Source organism: Nicotiana sylvestris, chromosome 5 (genome assembly GCF_000393655.2).
Source record: "Nicotiana sylvestris chromosome 5, ASM39365v2, whole genome shotgun sequence".
In the NCBI taxonomy this organism is placed as follows: domain Eukaryota; kingdom Viridiplantae; phylum Streptophyta; class Magnoliopsida; order Solanales; family Solanaceae; genus Nicotiana; species Nicotiana sylvestris.
In genome coordinates this window covers 78,467,622-78,490,174 of record NC_091061.1, presented here as the reverse complement: position 1 = coordinate 78,490,174, position 22,553 = coordinate 78,467,622, and the positions used below count along the sequence as shown (strand labels likewise).

Sequence of the window (22,553 nt, the reverse complement as noted above, 5' to 3'; positions counted from 1 at the left end):
TTACTTTGGTTGAACAACAATTTGGAAGAAATGACTTGGGAGGCCGAAGAAGACATGAAGTTTAGATATCCCTACTTATTTCCTCCTCCAGAGAAGGGTCCGACTGAGACATCATAACCATAAGGTACGTGTACAAATTTTTTTATTGGTTATTATCGCTGCTCGTGTGAGGCCATTGTCGTTATTGATAATTGTAGTCATGTGTGGCGTTGGATTATTATGCTTCTACAGGGAGAGTTGGTAGTAGTGTTGCTAAAAAGGCGACCCTGCCAAAGTTATATAGATCATGGGGAGTTGAACATTCAAGGACGAATGTTTCTTGGGGGGGAATGATATTACATCTCGCGTTTTCGTACGTTAAAAGTTTCATCTTCAGTTAATTGCCATAGACTCAGGGATGAGATTATCTTGATATTAACGTATTTATGCTATTTATAACATGTTATAATTAAGTTTCATGAAGAATAAAGGGTACATGAATTAAAGAAAACGAGTTCGTTGAAAGTGACCAATTTGGGATAAAATATGGGTTGAGCGATAATACCCGATGATTATGAACGAGTACCATGCAAGGTATCATATGACCACATTAGTATAATGTATAAAGTATAAAGTATATTAAAAACAAGTAGAATTTGAAGTATTTTATGGTAATTTCTAAATTATGCGGATAATTGGTTAATTACCAGGTAACGAGACATTATCCAGTTAACTAATAAGTGGATAAAAATTTATAAAATACACTCATCCAAAACGTGGCACAATTCCACCATGACTAAAAATGACTATTAGTCATTTAGTCCATGTGGCCACCTAAGGTTAAAGTAAAATAACCAAAATAAGACTTCATTATGAGTCTTATCTCATTTAGGATCAGAACACCATGAATCATTGTTGATCATTCTTAGTCGAAAAGAAACGTTAGAAACAGAAGCTAATACATTCATAACTCATTTCGATATGTAATCTTCTTCAAGAAAAACGTTAGAAACAGAAGCAAATTTTCATTCCCAAAAAGCTTCAAAAAAGCAAAAGCTTCCAACGAGAATTTGTTGGAATTTTGCGGTTCTAGAAGAGTACGGTGCAATTTTCGCCAAGAATATTATATGGAGTTTTCCCTACTCCAAGTATGTTAAGGTCATCCCTTCTTTCTTTTGGCATAGTCCAAATTATACAGAAGAAATAAGCAAACACACAGTTTCTATAAATTACTCTATTCACAGAAATACTAAGAGTATCTATATTCTTGATTCCCCATGAGAATTTTTATTATCTTCCGTTCATGTGTCTCAGAATAATACGCAGTTGAAAAAGTTTATCTGGAAGGAATATTGAGATTATTACGTATTTTTCATGCATTTCACTCATTTATACATGTGCATTGACCCATGACCAGATAACGTTATATACGTGTATATATGTAAATATATGTATATGGGATATGGAAAAAGGTTACGGCGTTATATACACACCACCACCTGATCAGTTGGTATATGTTGATGATGTTGCCCATAGTGGCCGAGACGATATGATTGGATGCCCTCAGTGGTTTGATGATATTATGTATACCCATACCTATGCATGGCACGACATTTATACACATGTGCATGACATTATAAATGTTTCAGAATTTACAAAGTAATTCAGATTTAAAGACGTGTTTCTTTATTTCATGTTTCATCTATGTCTTTTACATACTAATTTTCATGCCTTACATACTCAATAAATTTTTCGTACTAACGCCCTATTTCACGGGGCCTGTGTTTCATGCCCACAGGTGCAGGTAGGCAAGCTGACGGTCCCCTTTCTTAGGATCCTTGATTAGCGAGAGTTAGTGTGCTCCACTTGATCCTGAGATGCTTTTGATTTTGGTACGATATATTTGTGTATGTGTGTATATATATATACATATATATATATATATATATCTGGGTATGACGTGGCTCAATCTCGTCTTTGTACAGTTATATTTCTATTAGAGGTTTGTAGACAGTATGTCTAGTTGGATAGTATGTGGCCTTGCCGGCTTCCAGTTTTGAGATGTATAGTTATCTATAGCAACCTTGTTAGCTCTCCCTACATATGTTGCATGTATATGTATGTATGCCTTTTTGGGCAGATTTACTTTATGTATATTATTCTCGTAATTCAGCAGATGTTATTCAGGTTTGTATCTTAGACGCATGATTAAGGGTGTTTGAAAGGTAGGACTCGAGCACCCGTCATGGCCCATCGATTTGGGTCATGATAGTACTGCTCTCATATAGTGTATCTATGGCCTTCTGAACAAGGCGTTGTACCTCATGTCCCCTTCGATGACATGGAATTTGGCATTTTATGTTGTGCCGGCCATATTGATCGGGAGGGTGATTTCCCCTTTCGTTGTTTCACTCACCATGTTGAATCTGTTGAGGACTTGAGAGGCGGGCACAATCTTGTCGAGAAGTCCGAGCTGCTCCACGACCCTTGACCTTATAATATTGGCCAAGCTACCTGGATCCACAAGTACACATTTTATTTGAAATGTATTTATAAGAAAATAAATTACCAATGCGTTGTTATGAGGTTGAGACAAGGTCTCGATGTCCTCATCGTTGAACGTGAGAGCGTCCTAGGGTATGTAACCTCGAGTTCGATTTTCCCTAGTGATGGATATTTTTGTTCTTCTGATAGTGGTTTCTTATGTGATGTCGACTCCTCCCATGATCAAGTGGATGACATGTTGCAGCTCATCTGCTTCATTTTTCTTGTTCGTCTATCTTTCCCAGAAATGATTTTTGGCTCTATCGCTAAGGAACTCTCGGAGGTGCCCTTTGCTGAATAACCGGGATACTTCTTCTCGGAGCTGTCTGCAATCTTTGGTCCTATGACCGTACGTGCCATGAAATTCACACACTAAGTTGGGGTTCCTCTGTGACGGATCAGATAGTACAGGTTTTGGCCACCTGGTATCTCTAATTTTACTGATGGCGGATACGATGTCTGAAGCATCAACATTGAAGTTGTATTCCTATTTACCGTGAAAGTGGTAATAACAATTAAATTTGATTTAGTGGTTCTAAAAATATGTGATCTATTTTTATGTTAGTTGTTAGGCAGTTGATGCTATATGAAAGACTTAGAAATGAGATAAGAGCTAAGAAACGAGATGTTAATCAAACCGAATCACTGTCAATTGGGGCCGCGAGATTGTCTATTCGAGGTCCTCAGGGTCGAGTCTAAAGCTCGGTTGGGAGGTATTGAAGGTGGTCGATGGAGACTAACAATTATAAATAAATCAAAAATGGCTCTTTATGGCCAATATTAAGCAATAAATGATGAAGAATAAATAGAACACAGTAAATATGAACAATAAATGAGATAATGAGACCAAGAGAATGTGTTAGAGAGCAAAAAGAATGTTCTAGTATATTTAGTATGGAGCGATAGATGTCTACAAAATGACTAGGATCCCCTTTATATAAGAGGGGGAATCCCAACATAGTACAAGCGCATTTATTATAAAAGATATGGAGATGGGATACCTAGTTAATGCCACGATACGTACTCAGACTAGCCTAGCAAATTTTGTCGGCTCTAACTTCATGCCTTGGGAACTCCCCACTTTATTTCCGTAACCGTCGGTCTCATGTTGTCCCGAGGTTGAGCATCGATGGCCCTCGAGGGACAAAACTAGACCGTGAATTTACCATATACAGATAGCCCTCGCGTTTCTTAGAGTAGAAAAATAAGAAACGACATTCATAACCATCTTTCCAAATTTCCCACGATAATGTTATACTGATGATGTCATACCCATGACATAGGCTTCTGTGGCAACCGAGGCATCCCGCTGACTTGTCTTTTCAGCGCCTTTCAATGCACTGTCGATCTTCATCCTTCTAAGCGATAATATCGCCACTGATTTAGTTCCTAAAATGCATTAATTGTGCCTGGCGATACGTATTTTGAGGACATTGATGGCGTCGTCGGTTGCATTTTTCAAAAGAGTATTGATTGTGCCCATCAGTTACTCTACCCTTTCTCTATAAATGGAGGCTTTCTGGAACCAATTCCTTATTCAAGTGTTCTTCAATCAGCCTTTCTCCCATTGCTCCTCTCCATCCTCATCCACTATCATTTCCCATGTCTGAGGCCTGTGGCCTCAAAGTTGCCTGGTGGCGTTCTCATCAGTTATGCTATGGCCTTTTCCCGGGGCTCCTCCTTATCGAGCGAGATTACACCAACTTCTTCTTCTTGTTGTTGTTGTTGTTGCTGCTGATGTTGTTGTTACTGTTGTCACTATTAGCTCAAGACAAGGAGATAGGGAGGCTGATCTCTTCCTTTATGGGAAGGTATTTGGACTATACACCGCTGCTCACCTTCCTACCCCCGGCCTGGTGTGGCACTTCACCCCTTTCGCTTTTCGTGGGGTAAAGTGGTACCTCTGGACAGTAGCTTGCACGGCACAATCTCCCATGAAGTGGACTCCAAGTAGCCATGCAAGTGAGGCTGACGCCCACCAAGTCTTCTATTGGGCCGTGATCTTCCTGGCCTGGCGAAACCTTTGCTCTTTGGCGGGCTATGGCGTTTTTTTATCCCTTTGTGCCTCTTTAATTTCCTCTTATTCATCTTTCCCCTTGGAGATACCATTTTAGAGAACTGAGATGAGACCCCTGAGGAGGTGGCGGTCGAAGATACTGCCGCCGAGGATGCATACCCGAGGGATGGTGCTCGACGATACTACCATCGAGGGTCAACCATCGAGAGTAGACTCTAGGATTATCTTGCATATGTACCCTTTTACTTATTGTTTTTGTGTAAGGATCCCTCATGGGCTTTTGTAATCATATGCAAGGACCCCTCGTGGGATTTTGTAATCGAATGTTTATGAATAAAAAATATTTGTTTAATTTGTCTCTGATATATACTATTTTCTCTTTATCTATGCTTGTGTAGAATCTAAGTGCATGATTCCATCGGTTGGTGCAAATATCGAGCCCAGATGTGAGTATTTTTTCTGACCTTTGATTAGTTAACATGGCTCCCCTCGGAACCCTTTGTCGTTCCTTAGATCGAGCCTGAATTGGACCGATAAACTCTGGTCGTTGGGACCCTAACTTTGAGTTGAATTAGAGTAGGGATTCAAACCCCTTAATCGAGTCTTAGCCTTTAGACCTTGCGATAATCTTCGAGTGGGGATTCGCTCGGAAGCTCGAGAATGGAGACTGCCTTTAGGTTTTCGAGAACAATCCCCGAGTGGGTGTTTGCTCAAACTCGGGCCGTCTGGAAACTTGTTTTTAACTTAGTGTAGATAGCCTTAAGGCATTGTAGATAGATCCCAGATGAGGGACTGCCCGGGTTTAGATGGTACCCCGAGGCCAAGCCCATATGAGTGGAGTTTTAAGTGCTTACTTTCTCCTTGAGAGGAGCTTTCGAAACTGGGTATCATCTCGAGTCTTGCAATGACATAGATGGTGTGAGCACGTGATATTTGCCCTATATATGAATAATTCCCAAAATTCCAACAAAATAATTTTTCTTTATTTTTTATTTTTACAATTTTTTGTGCATTTTGGTATCATTTTCTGATAATTGTTGTATTTTATTATGCATGTTAATTCATATAAAGTACAAAAAATATGCATTTGCATTTAGGATAAAATTTTATATGTTTAGGATCAATTAGGGTTTAGTTTGTTTTAGAACCAAACATGAAAAATTACAAAATAGCTCACTTTCGCATTTTAATTGTTTTAATCATAAATTTGGCGTAAAATAGGTTTTAAATAATTTTAGAATTTAATTAGTTTAATTTTGAAATATATTAGGACTTTATTTTAAATTGTTGCAATTTTATAAAATCAGAAAAATAAATACAAAATTACAAAGTGGAAAACAAAATACAAAAATAGATAAAAGAAATAAAAGAGGAAACAAAACAAACAAGAAACAATTGGGCCTCTTCTGAATTGAGCATCAGCCCAAACCATCACGCCCAAACAGCCCAGAACCCTCCGGTCCAATGCGCTAAAATCAAAACGACGCCGTTTGGCGTCGATCAATCCAAGTCGTCGAGGTTTCATGATCTAACGGCCAGGAAGCCCCCACTCCTAACTATATAACTGTCTGAAACCTTACCCCCTCCCCCACCCCGGTCCTTCGCCTTCCTCGCCCTACCTCTCCTTGCAAAACCCTAATCCCAGCCGCCCCAAAATCCTCGCCGGTGGCAAGTGCAACCTACGCCGTTCAACCCCAAATTAACATCATAGATCCCCCATGAATCCATCTTTCCATTCCTGCTATTGGTTTCCCTCGAATATTGCCGGAGCTCGTCGAATCTCCGATTGAAGTTTTCCGGCCAAGTCGCAAACTCATCCAAACCGGCCCAAAATCATACCACACCATCCCCAGACTTCCCTCAACCCAAATCCATGACCAACTTCCTTCGAATCTCAGTGAAGCGGCTCGAATTTCAGATCTAAGAATTTCTTGCCAAAACCCTAACCCAAAATCTTTGTGATTTTAGACCGTAATATCCTTAACCATGTGTTCTCTTGTAAAGAACACATGGTTAGGGATGTTATGTGTCAAATATCTGGAAAGATTCAGACGATAGCAGCTGGCCGGAGTTTCTCATGCTTCAGTGAGCTTTCTTGTTTCTTTTTACTTGCATAGTTGAAGTTTTAGTTATAGTTTTGATTTCATTTAAGTGTTCTGTTAATTTTACGATTTATTTTTGTGTATTAGTATAGTTTAAATCTTCTTTGTTCCTTGTTCCTTGTTCCATCTGTTTTAATCAGTAATGCATCTTCGCATTTTTAGTTTAGTTTGATGCATGTGTCATTTGTTAGTTAATCATAATTTTACTTGCAGAATCGGCATAATTGATTAGTTTGGATTCAATACCATTTTGTCCATTAATGTTAGCTAGATGTTTAGGTTGATTTCAAATTGCTTTTTAGTTCTGAATTTAATGTTCCAATGGTCAATTGTGAGCTTATTGGTTAAAAGCTAGTTTAATTTCATTTAAATGTTGACTGATCCTATTCTCCTGGTTTTTCTAAGTTGTTTGGGTTTGGGTGATTGAATAAATGGGATTGGTTAGTTCAATTGGGTAATTTCTGAGTTCTAATTAATCAGTCCTAGTTAGTTTTGAATTAATTTAGGGGATTGGTTATAGCTGTTGAGAATATAGGTAGAATCAGTAACTTGGAGAAGCTTTCAGCGGTAGTTTAGGCATGGAAAAGGGTAATTCTGATAAGAATAGTAATTTTAAAGTAGGGGTAAGGGTAGTATAGGTATTGTGGGGGTAGAAGAGCATCCTAGGGCTTTCTAGAAGGGTACTTTAGTGTAGGTGTTAGCACAATAGAGGGATTTACTTGTTGAGCAAGTAAAAAATAATGGGACTAAACTGAAAATAAGGGAGGGACTAAAAAGAAACCTAAAATCTGATTTACCCTCTTTTGTCACCTATAAAAGGGCATCAAATGCCTTGAGGACAGGGGCTGAAAATTTTGAAATTCAAGAAAAATTCTCTCAAATCTTAACTTTAGAAGAAAAGTCCAAAAATGGGGGCTGAAATAGTGAGCATACGATTCCCAATCTGGAAAAAAAAGTAGTTCTACTATTTCATTGAGTTGAAGAAAGTCTCGAGTGATTCATTGAATTTTCTAGAGCTTTTATTGATTTCTGGCTTGTTTTTAAGTCTGAAACAGTAGCTCTTCATTGATAAGCTGAAATGAATTGAATCTGGATTAAAATTTTGATTCCAAGTCTGTTGGTTTGTTGTTCGAATGAACTCTTTCTTCTGAGTTTACTGGGTACTGATTCTGGGCTTGAGGCTGTGATGTAACTGACAATTTTGTCAACTGATGACTGTTTTTATTGCTATTGACTGACTCTCTCCTACTCCTATTCTGTTCACATCCAGGTATGCTCTCAAATTGTGATGGAGCTGAAGTTTGCTTGAATTTGGAGAAACTTGTGAATATGAGTCAAATTGGAATAAACAAATCAGTTTTTTTTAAAACCATTGTGTAGTTTCTTTATATATTATTGATGTTTGGATCAGTTTGTTATGAAGATAAAACTATCTGTTTAGTTGCTAAGTATGGGATATTCATTTAGTTTTAGTAGGCCTGTGACACTTAGTGAACTGTTAATTGATTTGTGTTCTTCCATGTTAATTTCAATCAGATTTAAGTCCAGTAGGTGTTTGAATTGTTGATTAATGTATTGAATTGATAATCATAGTTGAGATTGTTAATTGTTGTTGGGAAATGTTACTGAAATCATGCACGTTAATTTGTTTTTGTTTAAAAAGTTGAACGTAGTTGTTTGAGTTTGATGATTAGCTAATGATTGGTTCTAAATTTAAAAATTTGAAGCTCCGTGGTCACAATTGTCATTGTTAGTTAGGATCAATTGGGAATGGTTTAGTGGCGTGTTTTTAAGCTGCTGGTATCCCTGCCCAGGTTCGATCCTGGGTCCTTGTCCAGCTTGCAATGAGTTTCGAATTGGGCCTCCCTTTAACGGCCCAGCTTATGAGAAATTCCTTCAATAGGCTCTTGGGCATCACTCAAGGCCCCATTAAATGTTAGAACTAGTGAACCAGCGTTCCTTGCGATCTGTGGGTCATCAGAATCCAATTGCGTCCAATTAAAATGTAAGAGCCCTCTTAATTTATTAACTAACTAGATCTATTGATTATTGGAGACGAGTCATAGTAGATAACAAATAGTTTTTTTTAGTTTAAATACCCTTAAATAACAAAATGAGATGAGGCTCGCCGAATAAAACTACAATTTGTGGGGCCCTCGATAAATAGTGTCTTAATTTCTTAGAATTCGGAATGGGCCGTTTAGCGAATTTCACGGCCTTCCCTAAAGATAATAACACGTTAGATACTTTAGGAGCATTTTAAATAAATTACCTTCTTAAAATTGGGTGCGCATTGATGCGACCCAAATCCAAATCTCAACGGAGTCGAAATGTGTCAACGACCACGGGTACATTGATTGTGACGCGGTTCGAGACACATTTTCACGACGTTGCAATTCTCATAATAATAATAAAAGCGGTTCGAAATTAAAAAAAACATAAGCAAGAACATGTTTTTAAATCAGATAAGATCAAATACAACAGTTGAGCGACCGTGCTAAAACCACAAAACTCGGGAATGCCTAACACTTTCTCCCGGGTTAACAGAATTCCTTACTTGGATTTCTGGTTCGCAGACTGTAACAGAGTCATATTTTTCCTCGGTTCGGGATTCGAATGGTGACTTGGGACACCATTAATCTCCCAAGTGGCGACTCTGAAATCTTAATAACTAAATCCCGTTTTGATTGTCCTTTAATTGGAAAAACTCTTTTATGCCCTTACGGGGGTGTAGTGAAAAGGAGGTGTGACAGCTCTGGTGACTCTGCTGGGGATCGAACCCAGAATCTCTAGTTTCGCAGACCAGAATTCGAGCTTAGATATATTGTTGTATTTAATTGTATCTGATTGTCCTACATGTCTTGTGCTGAATGTGCTAAATGTTACCGCTTTCATATTATCTGAACTGTATATAAACTGTGCCGACACCCTTCTCTCTTCACCTACGGGGATGTGCTTACTGGTTGAGACTCCCTATTCTGTTAGTGTCATACCTTGAAATAAGAAAGAGGCCGGACAAGTTACGAAGCTGGATGGCCTTTTGGTTCCCGGTAAGTTGCCCCCTCCTCGACTCGAGTTATCCGCTCGGGTACACAGTTTAGAACACCGACCCAGGTTTTTGAACACAGAATAACGTGAATTCATGCCGGATCCCTAGTAGGAACGCTTGTTTGCATCACGTTGCATTTGTACGGGAAGTCTTGGTCATGGGTGACTCGAACCTACTGGTACACCAAATTCAAGGAAAATGGGAAACATGGGATTTAAAGCTTATACCGTACCGGCAGTGTCTGCATGAGCTTTGTCAGCGGTTTCAGGCTATAGAATTCAGGCACATTCCAAGGATTCATAATGAGGTTGTCGACGCTTTGGCTACTTTGGCGTCGATGTTGCATCATCCAGACAAGGCTTATGTTGATCCGTTGCAGATTCAGGTCAGTGATCAGCATGCTTATTGTAATATGATAGAAGAGGAAATCAACGGCAAGCCGTGGTTCCATGATATCAAAGAGTACATCAGGACGGGAGTATATCCGATACAGGCCACCGGTGATCAGAAAAGAATGATTCGGCGATTGGCAAGCGGGTTTTTCTTTAGTGGAGGAGTGTTGTACAAAAGAACTCCAGATCTCGGGTTGTTGAGATGCATGGACGCGAGACAGGCTACATCTATCATGACTGAGGTACATTCCGGAGTTTGTGGACTGCATATGAGTGGGTACGTTCTAGCAAAAAAGATTCTACAAGCAGGTTATTATTGGCTCACTATGGAGCGTGATTGTATCAGTTTTGTGCGCAAATGTCATTAGTGATAAGTGCATGGAGATTTGATTCACTCTCCACCATCAGAACTACATACGATATCAGCACCATGGCCTTTTGTCGCATGGGGCATGGATGTTATTGGGCCAATTGATCCAGCAGCGTCAAATGGGCACAAGTTTATTCTGGTAGCTATAGACTATTTTACCCAATGGGTGGAAGCTAAGACGTTCAAGTCTGTGACTAAGAAAGCTATGGTCGACTTCGTGCACTCAAATATCATCTGTCGGTTTGGGATTCTGAAGGTAATCATCACGGATAATGGGGCTAATCTTAATAGCCATTTGATGAAAGAGACACGTGAGCAGTTTAAGATTACCCATAGGCATTCTACTCCATACCGTCCCAAGGCAAATGGTGCGATTGAAGCAGCCAATAAGAATATCAAGAAAATACTCCGGAAGATGGTTGAAGGGTCTAGACAGTGGCATGAGAAATTACCTTTTGCATTATTAGGGTACCGCACCACCGTTTGTACCTCGGTGGGGGCAACTCCTTATTCATTGGTATATGGCACCGAGGCAGTAATACCTGCAGAGGTGGAAATCCCGTCTCTGCGAATCATTGCGGAGGCTGAGATCGATGATGATGAATGGGTGAAAAGCCGCCTTGAGCAGTTGAGTTTGATTGACGAGAAGAGATTGGCATCAGTGTGTCATGGTCAACTGTACCAACGAAGAATGGCCAGAGCATACAACAAGAAAGTGCGTCCAAGGAAATTCGAAGTCGGACAGTTAGTACTGAGGCGGATTTTGCCTCATTGGGCTGAAGCAAAAGGAAAATTTGCCCCAAACTGGCAGGGACCATTTGTAGTAACCAGAGTGTTGTCTAACGGGGCATTGTATTTGACAAATGTAGAAGGAAAATGTATAGAAATGGCCATCAATTCCGATGCAGTCAAGAGATATTATGTATGATTTCTTTATTTCTGAATGTATCTGTTTGTATTTGGCATATCTTAAAGATTGAAATGACGAAGGCATTTTGTCCTGCTATCCAAACATTTTTATCCCTTGTCATCCCCTTTGAGCCTTACTTATTTTTCATACCCCTCTTTCGGAATCAATGACACTATCAAGGAACACAGGTGCCGAACATAAAAGAAAAAAAAAGAGAAAAGCAAAGGAAAAGAAAAGAAAAGAAAAAGAAAGAAGAAGGAAAAAGAAGAAAAAAAAACAAACAAAAAGAAGAAAAATGAAAAGTGAAGGAAAAGAGAAAGAGAAGGGAAAGAAGAAGAAAAGAAAGAAAAGAAAAGAAAAAACACACAACAACAAAGGTAATTATGATACAGTGAACTACGTTTGACTTGATCCCGAAAGGGTACGTAGGCAGCCTTACTCCGAGGTTCAGTCATACCAAAATAAAAATCCGAAAAATCCCCAAGCAAGAAATTGGGGCAGAAGTTGTGATTGTTGTGAACAGTTGGATTCCGAAAGTTGTAATTTGAACCCATTTGAATTGTTTTGAGCCTTGTTATACCTTTCTTCTAAACCAATCCAAAAGCCTACATTACGGTCCAAAGAAAGACCTTCTGATCAGTTTTGAGAAATGCTAAGTTGAGCAGGTAGGAATAACTCACGATAGGGGCAACACTCTGGTTCAAGCAAGAAAAATAAAGTAATAATGAGAGAGTCTTATCGGTGAAAACCTTCACAGGCATCCTAAGGCGACGGGAGTTGAGAGAAAAATAAATGAGAGAGTCTTATTGGTGAAAACCCTCGCGGGCACCTTGAGGCGAAAGTGAGTTGAAAATGGTTATTTGGCAAAAAGGTTGCGGGTGGAAAATTGTTTCGAGGCACCGCAGGATGAACAAGGTTAGGGTATGGGTAATTCAAATAATTGATGGAAGTCCTGAGCAATGAGGTATGGCAATTGGGAGTTGTTTAGTTGGATCGGTTGGGCCGATTAGTCCGAAATGCATGTCATGACCATTGGTGCCAGCTGTTCCGGTCAGATAAGTTTCTTTTCTTCACTTCATTTTTAGTAGTCATCCGATTTTGGGATTTTTCCTATCCCTAACCCGTAAAACCATTGCATTTCATTCTCTTTTGGGGGGGTTTTGTTCGTCTAAATGTTCTAATGTCAGTGATGTTCAAAAGCAAGTGGGAAAGGATTTCAAGGCTCGCTACCAGCTTCTGAAATTGTAAAGCACAACGTGGTTAGAGCATGTCAAAAACAACCTGATGTCAAGTGGAATATAGGGAATTAACGGAAATTTCATCGGTGGAATGATTGGGAAATGTCACGGGAAATGCAATGGTTCAAACAAAATGGGTAGAAAAGTGAAATAACAACATGGGTGTAAAACATTTAGGTCGCCAGAGGTTGGGGAATTTAAAACTTGGTCAAAAAATCAAACGGTTCAGGGTCAGTGCGTGGAAGTCAGTCAACACAAAGCAATACAGGGAAAGGATTTTTTTTTTCAGCAAGCCATCAACTAACCACCATTTTAAACTAACGAGATTTTCTTTGATTGGAACAGGGGCAGAAAGTTAGTTGTTCAGGAGGAATTCTCCATAAAGGGAAAGCAAGCAGTAATCAGGTTTGACCGCAAAGTGCGGTTTGATTAAATACAAAGATAATCATGAATAGCCTAGGGAAATATAATTTGGTTGCAAAGTTTGCATGTTTAGGATAAAATGCAAGTTGTCAGGACCTTCCTGGATAATAAGACATAATTCAAATACCCGGATAAGATAACATGATGTAGTGAGAATAATACCTTAGGTTTGTAATTATGAGGAGTTGTCAGAACCTCCCTGGATAATAGGATTTAGCTTTCAATTCTTAGTAATATGTGATTCAGTTTAGCACTCACCCATACACCCGGATTCCAAACTGGGGCAGAAAAATTGTCGTTGGTTGATTATTCTGTTGAAGTCAGGAGTCCGCCTGGAGAACAGAGACATACTTTTCAAGTTTGATGTCAGGAGTCCGCCAGAAGAACGGAGACATACAGTTTAAATTTTAAATGTCAGGAGTCCGCTTGGAGAACAGAGACATGCATCTCAAATTTTAGCAATCAAGAGTCCGCCTGGAGAATAGAGACATACAATTCAAATTTTTAGCAATCAGGAGCCCGCCTGAAGAACAGAGGTGACACAATTCTAATTTAGTTTTCAATCAATTTCTTTGTTCATTTTGGAGTTAGGAACCCGCCTAAAGAATGGAGGTATTAAATTTTTAAGTAGTCGAAGTCAGGAGCCCGCCTGGAGAATGGAGGTGTTAAATTTTTTAAGTAGTCGAAGTCAGGAGCCCGCCTGAAGAATGGAGGTGTTAAATTTTTGAGTAGTTGAAATCAGGAGCCCGCCTGGAGAATGGAGGTGTTAAATTTTTAAGTAGGCGAAGTCAGGAGCCCGCTGAGAGAATGGAAGTGCTAAATTTTTAGGTAGTCGCTGTCAGGAGCCCGCCTGGAGAACAGAGGTATACAATTCAAGTTTCGGAAAGCAGGAGCCCGCCTGTGCAACAGAGGTATTTCAAGTCTAGATTTAGTCAAATTCCTATTAATATCCGGTAACATGTGCCCAGTTTCCAAACTGGGGCAGAAAGTTTTCTTCGTTTTGTCTATTTCTGTGAAGTCAGGAGCCCGCCTGGATAATAGAGGAGTATTTTCAATTTCAAGTTCAGCAGTCAGGAGCCCGCCTGGATAACAGAGGAATACATTCGAGTTCAAGTTTACTCAAGTTCAGCAGTTTGGAGAGAGGGAACAACATCTCAGTTGACCAGTTGAAGTAGCAACAAGGAATTTTATCGAGAAAACACGAGACAATGATGCAACAAGAAAACACAAGACAACAAGGCAACAAGGAAGTACAAGAGCAAAGTTTGAAGAATCTAGATAGGACTTTTGTAATTAATAGAGCATAGTTAGTTCAGCTTCTTTTATCTTTGACGTGGTGTAATAAGGGAAGTCAGCAAGCAGCAGCAACAACAATCGCAGTGAAATCACAGCTCCTGGTAGTCCCAGCTACCAGACATTCCCAAACTACACTGACCTGATTCCTGTTTAGCCTAGGATATGTAGGCAACCTCTGAAGCAGGGTGCGGTCAAGCTTTTCAAAAAATGTTTCACACGGAATTTCCAAACGGGCAAAAATCGCTCGTATTTGCTCACTTATCTTTGCCCGAAAACATTTCATGTTTCTAAGCAAAGAGGGGCAGCTGTGAGCACGTGATTTTTGCCCTATATATGAATAATTCCCAAAATTCCAACAAAATAATTTTTCTTTATTTTTTATTTTTACAATTTTTTGTGCATTTTGGTATCATTTTCTGATAATGGTTGCATTTTATTTGTGCATGTTAATTCATATAAAATACAAAAAATATGCATTTGCATTTAGGATATAATTTTATATGTTTAGGATCAATTAGGGGTTAGTTTTTTTAGAACCAAACATGAAAAATTAAAAAATAGCTCACTTTCGCATTTTAATTGTTTTAATCGTAAATTTGGCGTAAAATAGGTTTTAAATAATTTAGAATTTAATTAGTTTATTTTGAAATATATTAGGACTTTATTTTAAATTGTTGCAATTTTATAAAATCAGAAAAATAAATACAAAATTACAAAGTGGAAAACAAAATACAAAAATAGATAAAAGAAATAAAAGAGAAAACAAAACAAACAAGAAACAATTGGGCCTCTTCTGAATTGAGCATCAGCCCAAACCATCACGCCCAAACAGCCCAGAACCCTCCGGTCCAATACGCTAAAATCAAAACAACGTCGTTTGGCGTCGATTAATCCAAGACGTCGAGGTCTCATGATCTAACGGCCAGGAAGCCCCCACTCCTAACTATATAACTGTCCGAAAACTTACCCCCCCCCACCCCGGTCCTTCGCCTTCCTCACCCTACCTCTCCTTGCAAACCCTAATCCCAGCCGCCCCAAAATCCTCGCCGGCGGCAAGTGCAACCTACGTCGTTCAACCCCAAATTAACACCATAGATCCCCCATGAATCCCTCTTTCCATTCCTACTATTGGTTTCCCTCGAATATTGCCAGAGCACGTCGAATCTCCGATTGAAGTTTTCCGGCCAAGTCGCAAACTCATCCAAACCGGCCCAAAATCATACCACACCATCCCCAGACTTCCCTCAACCTAAATCCATGACCAACTTCCTTCGAATCTTGGTTAAGCGGCTCGAATTTCAGATCTAAGAATTTCTGGCCAAAACCCTAACCCAAAATCTTTGTGATTTTAGACCGTAATATCCTTTACCATGTGTTATCTTGTAAAAAACACATGGTTAGGGATGTTATGTGTCAAAAATCTGGAAAGATTCAGACGATAGCAGCAGGCCGGAGTTTCTCGTGCTTCAGTGAGCTTTCTTGTTCTTTTTACTTCCATAGTTAAAGTTTTATTTATAGTTTTGATTTCATTAAAGTGTTCTGTTAATTTTACAATTTATTTTTGTGTATTAGTAGAGTTTAAATCTTTTTTGTTCCTTGTTCCTTTTTCCATCTGTTTTAATCAGTAAAGCATCTTCGCATTTTTAGTTTAGTTTGATGCATGTGTCATTTGTTAGTTAATCATAATTTTACTTGCAGAATCGGCATAATTGATTAGTTTGGATTCAATACCATTTTGTCCATTAATGTTAGCTAGATGTTTAGGTTGATTTCAAATTGCTTTTTAGTTCTGAATTTAATGTTCGAATGGTCAATTGTGAGCTTATTGGTTAAAAGCTAGTTTAATTTCATTTAAATGGTGACTGATCCTGTTCTCCTGGTTTTTCTAAGTTGTTTGGGTTTGGGTGATTGAATAAATGGGATTGGTTAGTTCAATTGAGTAATTTTTGAGTTCTAATTAATCAGTCCTAGTTAGTTTTGAATTAATTTAGGAGATTGGTTATAGCTGTTGAGAATATAGGTAGAATCAGTAACTTTTAGAAGCTTTCAAGGGTAGTTTAGGCATGGAAAAGGGTAATTCTGATAAGAATAGTAATTTTAAAGTAGCGGTAAGGGTAGTATAGGTATTGTGGGGGTAGAAGAGCATCCTAGGGCTTTCTAGAAGGGTACTTTAGTGTAGGTGTTAGCACAATAGAGGGATTTACTTGTTGAGCAAGTCAAAAATAAAGGGACTAAACTGAAAACAAGGGAGGGACTAAAAAGAAACCTAAAATCTGATTTACCCTCTTTTGTCACCTATAAAAGGGCATCAAATGCCTTGAGGACAGGGGCTGAAAATTTTGAAATTCAAGAAAAATTCTCTCAAATCTTAACTTTAGAAGAAAAGTCCAAAAATGGGGGCTGAAATAGTGAGCATACGATTCCCAATCTGAAAAAAAAAGTAGTTCTACTGTTTCATTGAGTTGAAGAAAGTCTCGAGTGATTCATTGAATTTTCTAGAGCTTTTATTGATTTCTGGCTTGTTTTTAAGTCTGAAACAGTAGCTCTTCGTTGATAAGCTGAAATGAATTGAATCTGGATTAAAATTTCAATTCCAAATCTGTTGGTTTGTTGTTCGAATGAACTCTTTCTTCTGAGTTTACTGGGTACTGATTCTGGGCTTGAGGTTGTGATGTAACTGACAATTTTGTCAACTGATGACTGTTTTTGTTGTTGTTGACTGACTCTCTCCTACTCCTATTTTGTTCACATCCAGGTATGCTCTCGAATTGTGATGGAGCTGAAGTTTGCTTGAATATGGAGAAACTTGTGAATATGAGTCAAATTGGAATAAACAAATCAGTTTTTTTAAAACCATTGTGTAGTTTCTTTTTATATTATTGATGTTTGGATCAGTTTGTTATGAAGATAAAACTATCTGTTTAGTTGCTAAGTATGGGATATTCATTTAGTTTTAGTAGGCTTGTGACACTTAGTGAACTGTTAATTGATTTGTGTTCTTCCAGGTTCATTTCAATCAGATTTAAGTCCAGTAGGTGTTTGGATTGTTGATTAATGTATTGAATTTATAATCATAGTTGAGATTGCTAATTGTTGTTGGGAAATGTTACTGAAATCATGCACGTTAATTTGTTTTTGTTTAAAAAGTTGAACATAGTTGTTTGAGTTAGATGATTAGCTAATGATTGGTTCTATATTTAAAAATTTGAAGCTCCGTGATCACAATTGTCATTGTTAGTTAGGATCAATTGGGAATCGTTTAGTGGCGTGTTTGTAAGCTGGTGGTATCCCTGCCCAGGTTCGATCCTGGGTCCTTGTCTAGCTTGCAATGAGTTTCGTATTGGGCCTCCCTTTAACGGCCCAGCTTATGAGAAATTCCTTCAATAGGCTCTTGGGAATCACTCAAGGCCCCATTAAATGTTAGAACTAGTGAACCAGCGTTCCTTGCGATCTGTGGGTCATCAGAATCCAATTGCGTCCAATTAAAATGTAAGAGCCCTCTTAATTTATTAACTAACTAGATCTATTGATTATTGGAGACGAGCCATAGTAGATAACAAATAGTTTTTTTTAGTTTAAATACCCTTAAATAACAAAATGAGATGAGCCTCGCCGAATAAAACTACGATTTGCGGGGCCCTCGATAAATAGTGTCTTAATTTCTTAGAATTCGGAATGGGCCGTTTAGAGAATTTCACGGCCTTCCCTAAAGATAATAACGCGTTAGATACTTTAGGAGCGTTTTTAATAAATTACCTTCTTAAACTCGGGTGCGCATTGATGCGACCCAAATCCAAATCTCAACGGAATCGAAATGTGTCAACGACCGCGGGTTCATTGATTGTGATGCGGTTCGAGACACATTTTCGCGACGTTGCAATTCTCATAATAATAATAAAAGCGGTTCGAAATTAAAAAAACATAAGCAAGAACATGTTTTTAAATCAGATAAGATCAAATACAACAGTTGAGCGACCGTGCTAAAACCACGGAACTCGGGAATGCCTAACACCTTCTCCCGGGTTAACAGAATTCCATACTCGGATTTCTGGTTCGCAGACTGTAACAGAGTCATATTTTTCCTCGGTTCGGGATTCGAATGGTGACTTGGGACACCATTAATCTCCCAAGTGCTGACTCTGAAATCTTAATAACTAAATCCCGTTCCGATTGTCCTTTAATTGGAAAAACTCCTTTATGCCCTTACGGGGTGTAGTGAAAAGGAGGTGTGACAGATGGCCCCTTGGAGAGATCCTCGAGATTGGGTACCATCTCTAGACTTTCGATGATGCAAATGGCTTTCTGGAGCCTAACTTCTTTTTGATGGAGGTCCTCGAGATCGGGTACATGTTGTGACTTGTGATGATGCCAAAGGCTTCTTGGAGCCTAACTTCTTTTTTATGGAGGTCCTCAAGATTAGGTACCATCTCAGGACTTGCAATGACGCCAAAGGCTTCCTGGAGCCTAACTTCTTATTGATGGAGGTCCTCGAGATCGGGTACCATCTTGGGAATTGTTGGTGTGGGGGTCTCCGACCCCGAAACATCACACAGTGTTCGTCAAATGGATGACGGGGCTGCAAAGTGACTGAGGCTATCCCACCGGCACATCTCCCCAAAGTGATTTCGGCCAGTATTTTAATCGGCCTCTAAGGCAGGCAGATCGTCGCTGCTTTTTCCATATATAGGGTTGCTTCCACCCTTCTAGATATTCCACCATTCTGAGAAGTTGCCCTTTTTTCCAGCGTTAGGACTTTCATTATTTCAGTATTGATGCTCTGGCCTAAATTCCTCCTCCAGTTCTCTAATTTTGTTGTAATCATAACTGCTACATCGGGATCCGTTAGCCAAGGAGGAGAGAGTTTCGCCTCTGGTTCTCGCCTTATTAGCTCGGGGTATTTTGCTTCGGGAGGGGACTCTTCATCAGAAAAGTGCCCCGATGCTCAGGACCAACAGGAGCATACCTTGAAGTTTACTTCTTCGATTAGAGGGACACCTTGAGTCGGTGAGGAAAGACTGTGGATAGGGGGAAAAGGTAGTACTGCAGGTACCTTTCCCAAATGAGATTATTATGGATCGTGCTAAGGGTTTTCTAAATGTATTCACGTATCCTTTCACACTGGGCCCCCTTGATAGGGTTGTGCTTGACTTCTGTCGAAAGTATCAGGTTACCTTGGCCCAGATTCACCCATCATTTTGGCGGATAGTGTTGATGGTGAGGTTCTTTATGGAGAATGAAGGCTTGAATTTACGTTTAGCCATCTTATCAAGCTATACCGGCCCTTTCATCATCAAGGTCTCCTAACCTTACGATGCCGATCGACCACGCCTTTCGTTGTTGATGACGAAGAAGACGGGGGTCGGGAGTGGATGAGTCGATTCATCCGAGTACGAACTATTGATATTATCCCCATGGAGTTTATGCCATTCCTTGAGGAATGGAATTATACACGTAAGTGGTACACTCGTTCCTTCGCATTTTTTCAATCATGGCGAAGGGGTGTTCTGTAAATATGCCTTCTTTTCTTTTTCTGCAGCGATTTTGTGGATGTCGGGCGAGGTTCCCTATCTGCCGGATTGGGTAAGTTGGCGATCCCACTCGACTTACAATGACCGTAAGTGGCGAGCTTTATCTAAGGATAAGTGGGAGGCAAAATACCACGGTATGTGCTGTGCTATCTGTTCCCTTCCATTCTTTTAGTTGGAAAAGCACTTTCTCTTTCTACGTACTAACCCTGTTGTAGGCATCGGGAAGCCTTCTGAGGCGAGGCCGTACCCTCTTGGGAGGGAAGAAGGATTGCTAGCTTCTAGGCTATTGAATGATAACAATAAGCAAGAGATACCTTTGCAGGGCGATGGTGCTCAAAGTAAGGTGAACCTGGACCGAGGGCACGGAGTGGAAGTATTGACTAAGCCTGCCATGCCTATGATTTCTGGTTTTGGGGAGGCAGCTTTTTCCATTGGAGGTACTTCGAGGGATACTAGAAACCCAAGATCATATGCACCGAGCGACTGTGCCTCAGCCGGGGTTGACTCTTTTGGAGCTGAGGGAGCTAGGTTAGCAAATGTGAACTCTACCTTCAAGGAAGCACAACGGCTTCACTCTGTGGTGAGTTTTTGGCACATGCCTTTCGAGTTTGGCGTCTTCCCTTCCTTACTGAGTTTTCCTTTGCAGGCCTTCGATAAGCTAAAGTCTGAGCTGCTTCGCCGTGAGGCCAAGCTGCAGAAAGCTCTGGATGAGGAGAAATCCCTTAGGCTATTTTGTGATGAAAGGGAAGTCGAGTTGGCATATTTACGGTATGAGGTGAGTCGGAGCTCGATACTTGAAGGAGTAGGTAGTTTTTGTTCCGAGCGAGTGTGCGTAACTCCTTCTAACTCCTGAGGCTAATGTTTTATTTATTTCAGTTGCAGAAAAAGGCAGAGGTCTTAGAGTACCTTCGAGATGAGGTTGACCGAGCCAAGTGCAAGTATGATGAGTTAAAGGCTCAGGCGGACGCTCAAGCTTCGACGGAGAAGGGTGCTCTAGCTAAAGCTTCCACCCTTGAGGTTCAACTTCACTTAGCTCCTGATAATATCTTGGTTCGAACAGATATAGTTACGAAGCTCGAGACTGAGCTCTTTAAGATAAAGGCCAAGGTTGTGGATACCTGGGCTGAAGCTGTAATGAGCCGAACTAAGGCTGACCAGAATGTAGCGGTCTATTTGGAGGACTTTGCAGATGCTCAAGCTAAGCTGAGAAAGATCCTTGACCGTGAAGATAGGATCAAAGAATATGCTCGGTGTAAGTCTCGGAGGAAAACCCATGAGGAGATTCGTGCTAGGGGATTTGACCTCTCGAAAGAGTTGACGCGGGCGAGGGCGAACGGGCGCGATGCTCGGTTACTTCTGTCTGACACTGAGGATAGCGAAGATGAGGACGACGGGCCATATCCCCCAAGGGGGAGTGGATTTTACTTTTCGATTCTGTATATAGCATTTTCAAAGCACATTTGTAAATGGAGCTTGTATTTTTCAGCATGTATGTATAAAGAGGAAACCTCGTGGTTTTGTTTCTCCTGCATTTCTTTTTTCCTTAATTTTAGCTAGATGAACTAGTCTTTGAGTTGAGGGTAATCCTTAGATTCTCTATATGGCCTTGAGGCTCATCGATCTGGACCGTAAGATCTTACGCGCTTGGTCGATGTGACATTTATGTATAAACTAGCGACAATGGATCTTACGCCTTTGCTCTTAGGAATATTTAGGTCAACTGTTTTGGGATTAGTCCCCGAGTCGTTCATCGGCTTGAGATCATTTGACCCTCAAGTTGTTGAATTTTAGGTTGGCGACAATAGCACTTACATTTTTGGCTGAAGCGACCTTTTAGTGTAGGCCGGCATTTGAGCTCTTATGCTTTTGCTCTTAGGCATATTCAGTTAATTATTTTGGGTTCAGTCTCTGAATTGGGTTTCGACTCGAGCTCATTCGACCTCAAGTTTTCGAATTACAAGATGGCCCATAGGCTCTTACGCGTTGGGTCGGTACGACCTTTTGTGTATGTGGGCTGGAGACAATGGCTCTTACGCCTTGGGTCGATGCGACCTATTATATATGGGGGCTAGCGATAGTGGCTCTTACGCCTTGGGTAGATGCGAACTTTTATGTAGGTCGGTGTTTGAGCTCTTACGCTTTTGCTCTTAGGCATATTTAGTTAATTGTTTTAGGTTCAGTCTCCGAATCGGTTTTCGACTCGAGCTCATTTGACCCTCAAGTTTTCGAATTGCAAGTTGGCCCTTAGGCTCTTATGCGTTGGGTCGGTATGACCTTTTATATATGTGGGCTGGAGACAGTGACTCTTACGCCTTGGGTCGATGCGACCTTTTATGTAGGCTTTATTTTTCCCTCGATAAGGATTTTTTGAAATAGTATTTGCCTGACTCTTTGATGGTTTAATAAAAAACCTCAATTGTGAGTCGTTATATGGTGATGATCGAGCACCTCAGGAGGTTTGGCTCGGAGGCTGAGTATTTTGAAGCCAGTATTTAGGAGCTGACATGGTCAAAGCTCTTTTACCTATATCGAGGATAGCTTGTTTAACCAGTTATTTCCGAAGTATATTCGAAGTAATTGAAGGCCTGTGATTTATAGCGACGGTCGGGCATCCCCGAGTCGCATTAGTTTGGCTGGTACATCTTTGTGACCGGAGTAATTTATGTTTGGTCAGAGCCTTTAAGTCCCGCGTGAAGTAGTTTCGG

The 22,553-nt window shown here is 40.0% G+C and overlaps 1 protein-coding gene across 1 annotated transcript in view; it reads left to right on the top strand.

Annotated features, from left to right (window-relative positions):
• Positions 1–21,405, top strand: part of LOC138868875 (uncharacterized) — a 45,402-nt gene extending 23,997 nt beyond the window's left edge. Inside the window, exons 4-7 of the mRNA XM_070146451.1 lie at positions 20,021–20,428; positions 20,495–20,623; positions 20,725–21,284; positions 21,402–21,405. Of these exons, the coding sequence (XP_070002552.1) occupies positions 20,021–20,428; positions 20,495–20,623; positions 20,725–21,284; positions 21,402–21,405 (1,101 nt within the window). The remainder of the gene's footprint in view (positions 1–20,020; positions 20,429–20,494; positions 20,624–20,724; positions 21,285–21,401) is intronic.
• The last annotated feature ends 1,148 nt before the right edge of the window (positions 21,406–22,553 follow it).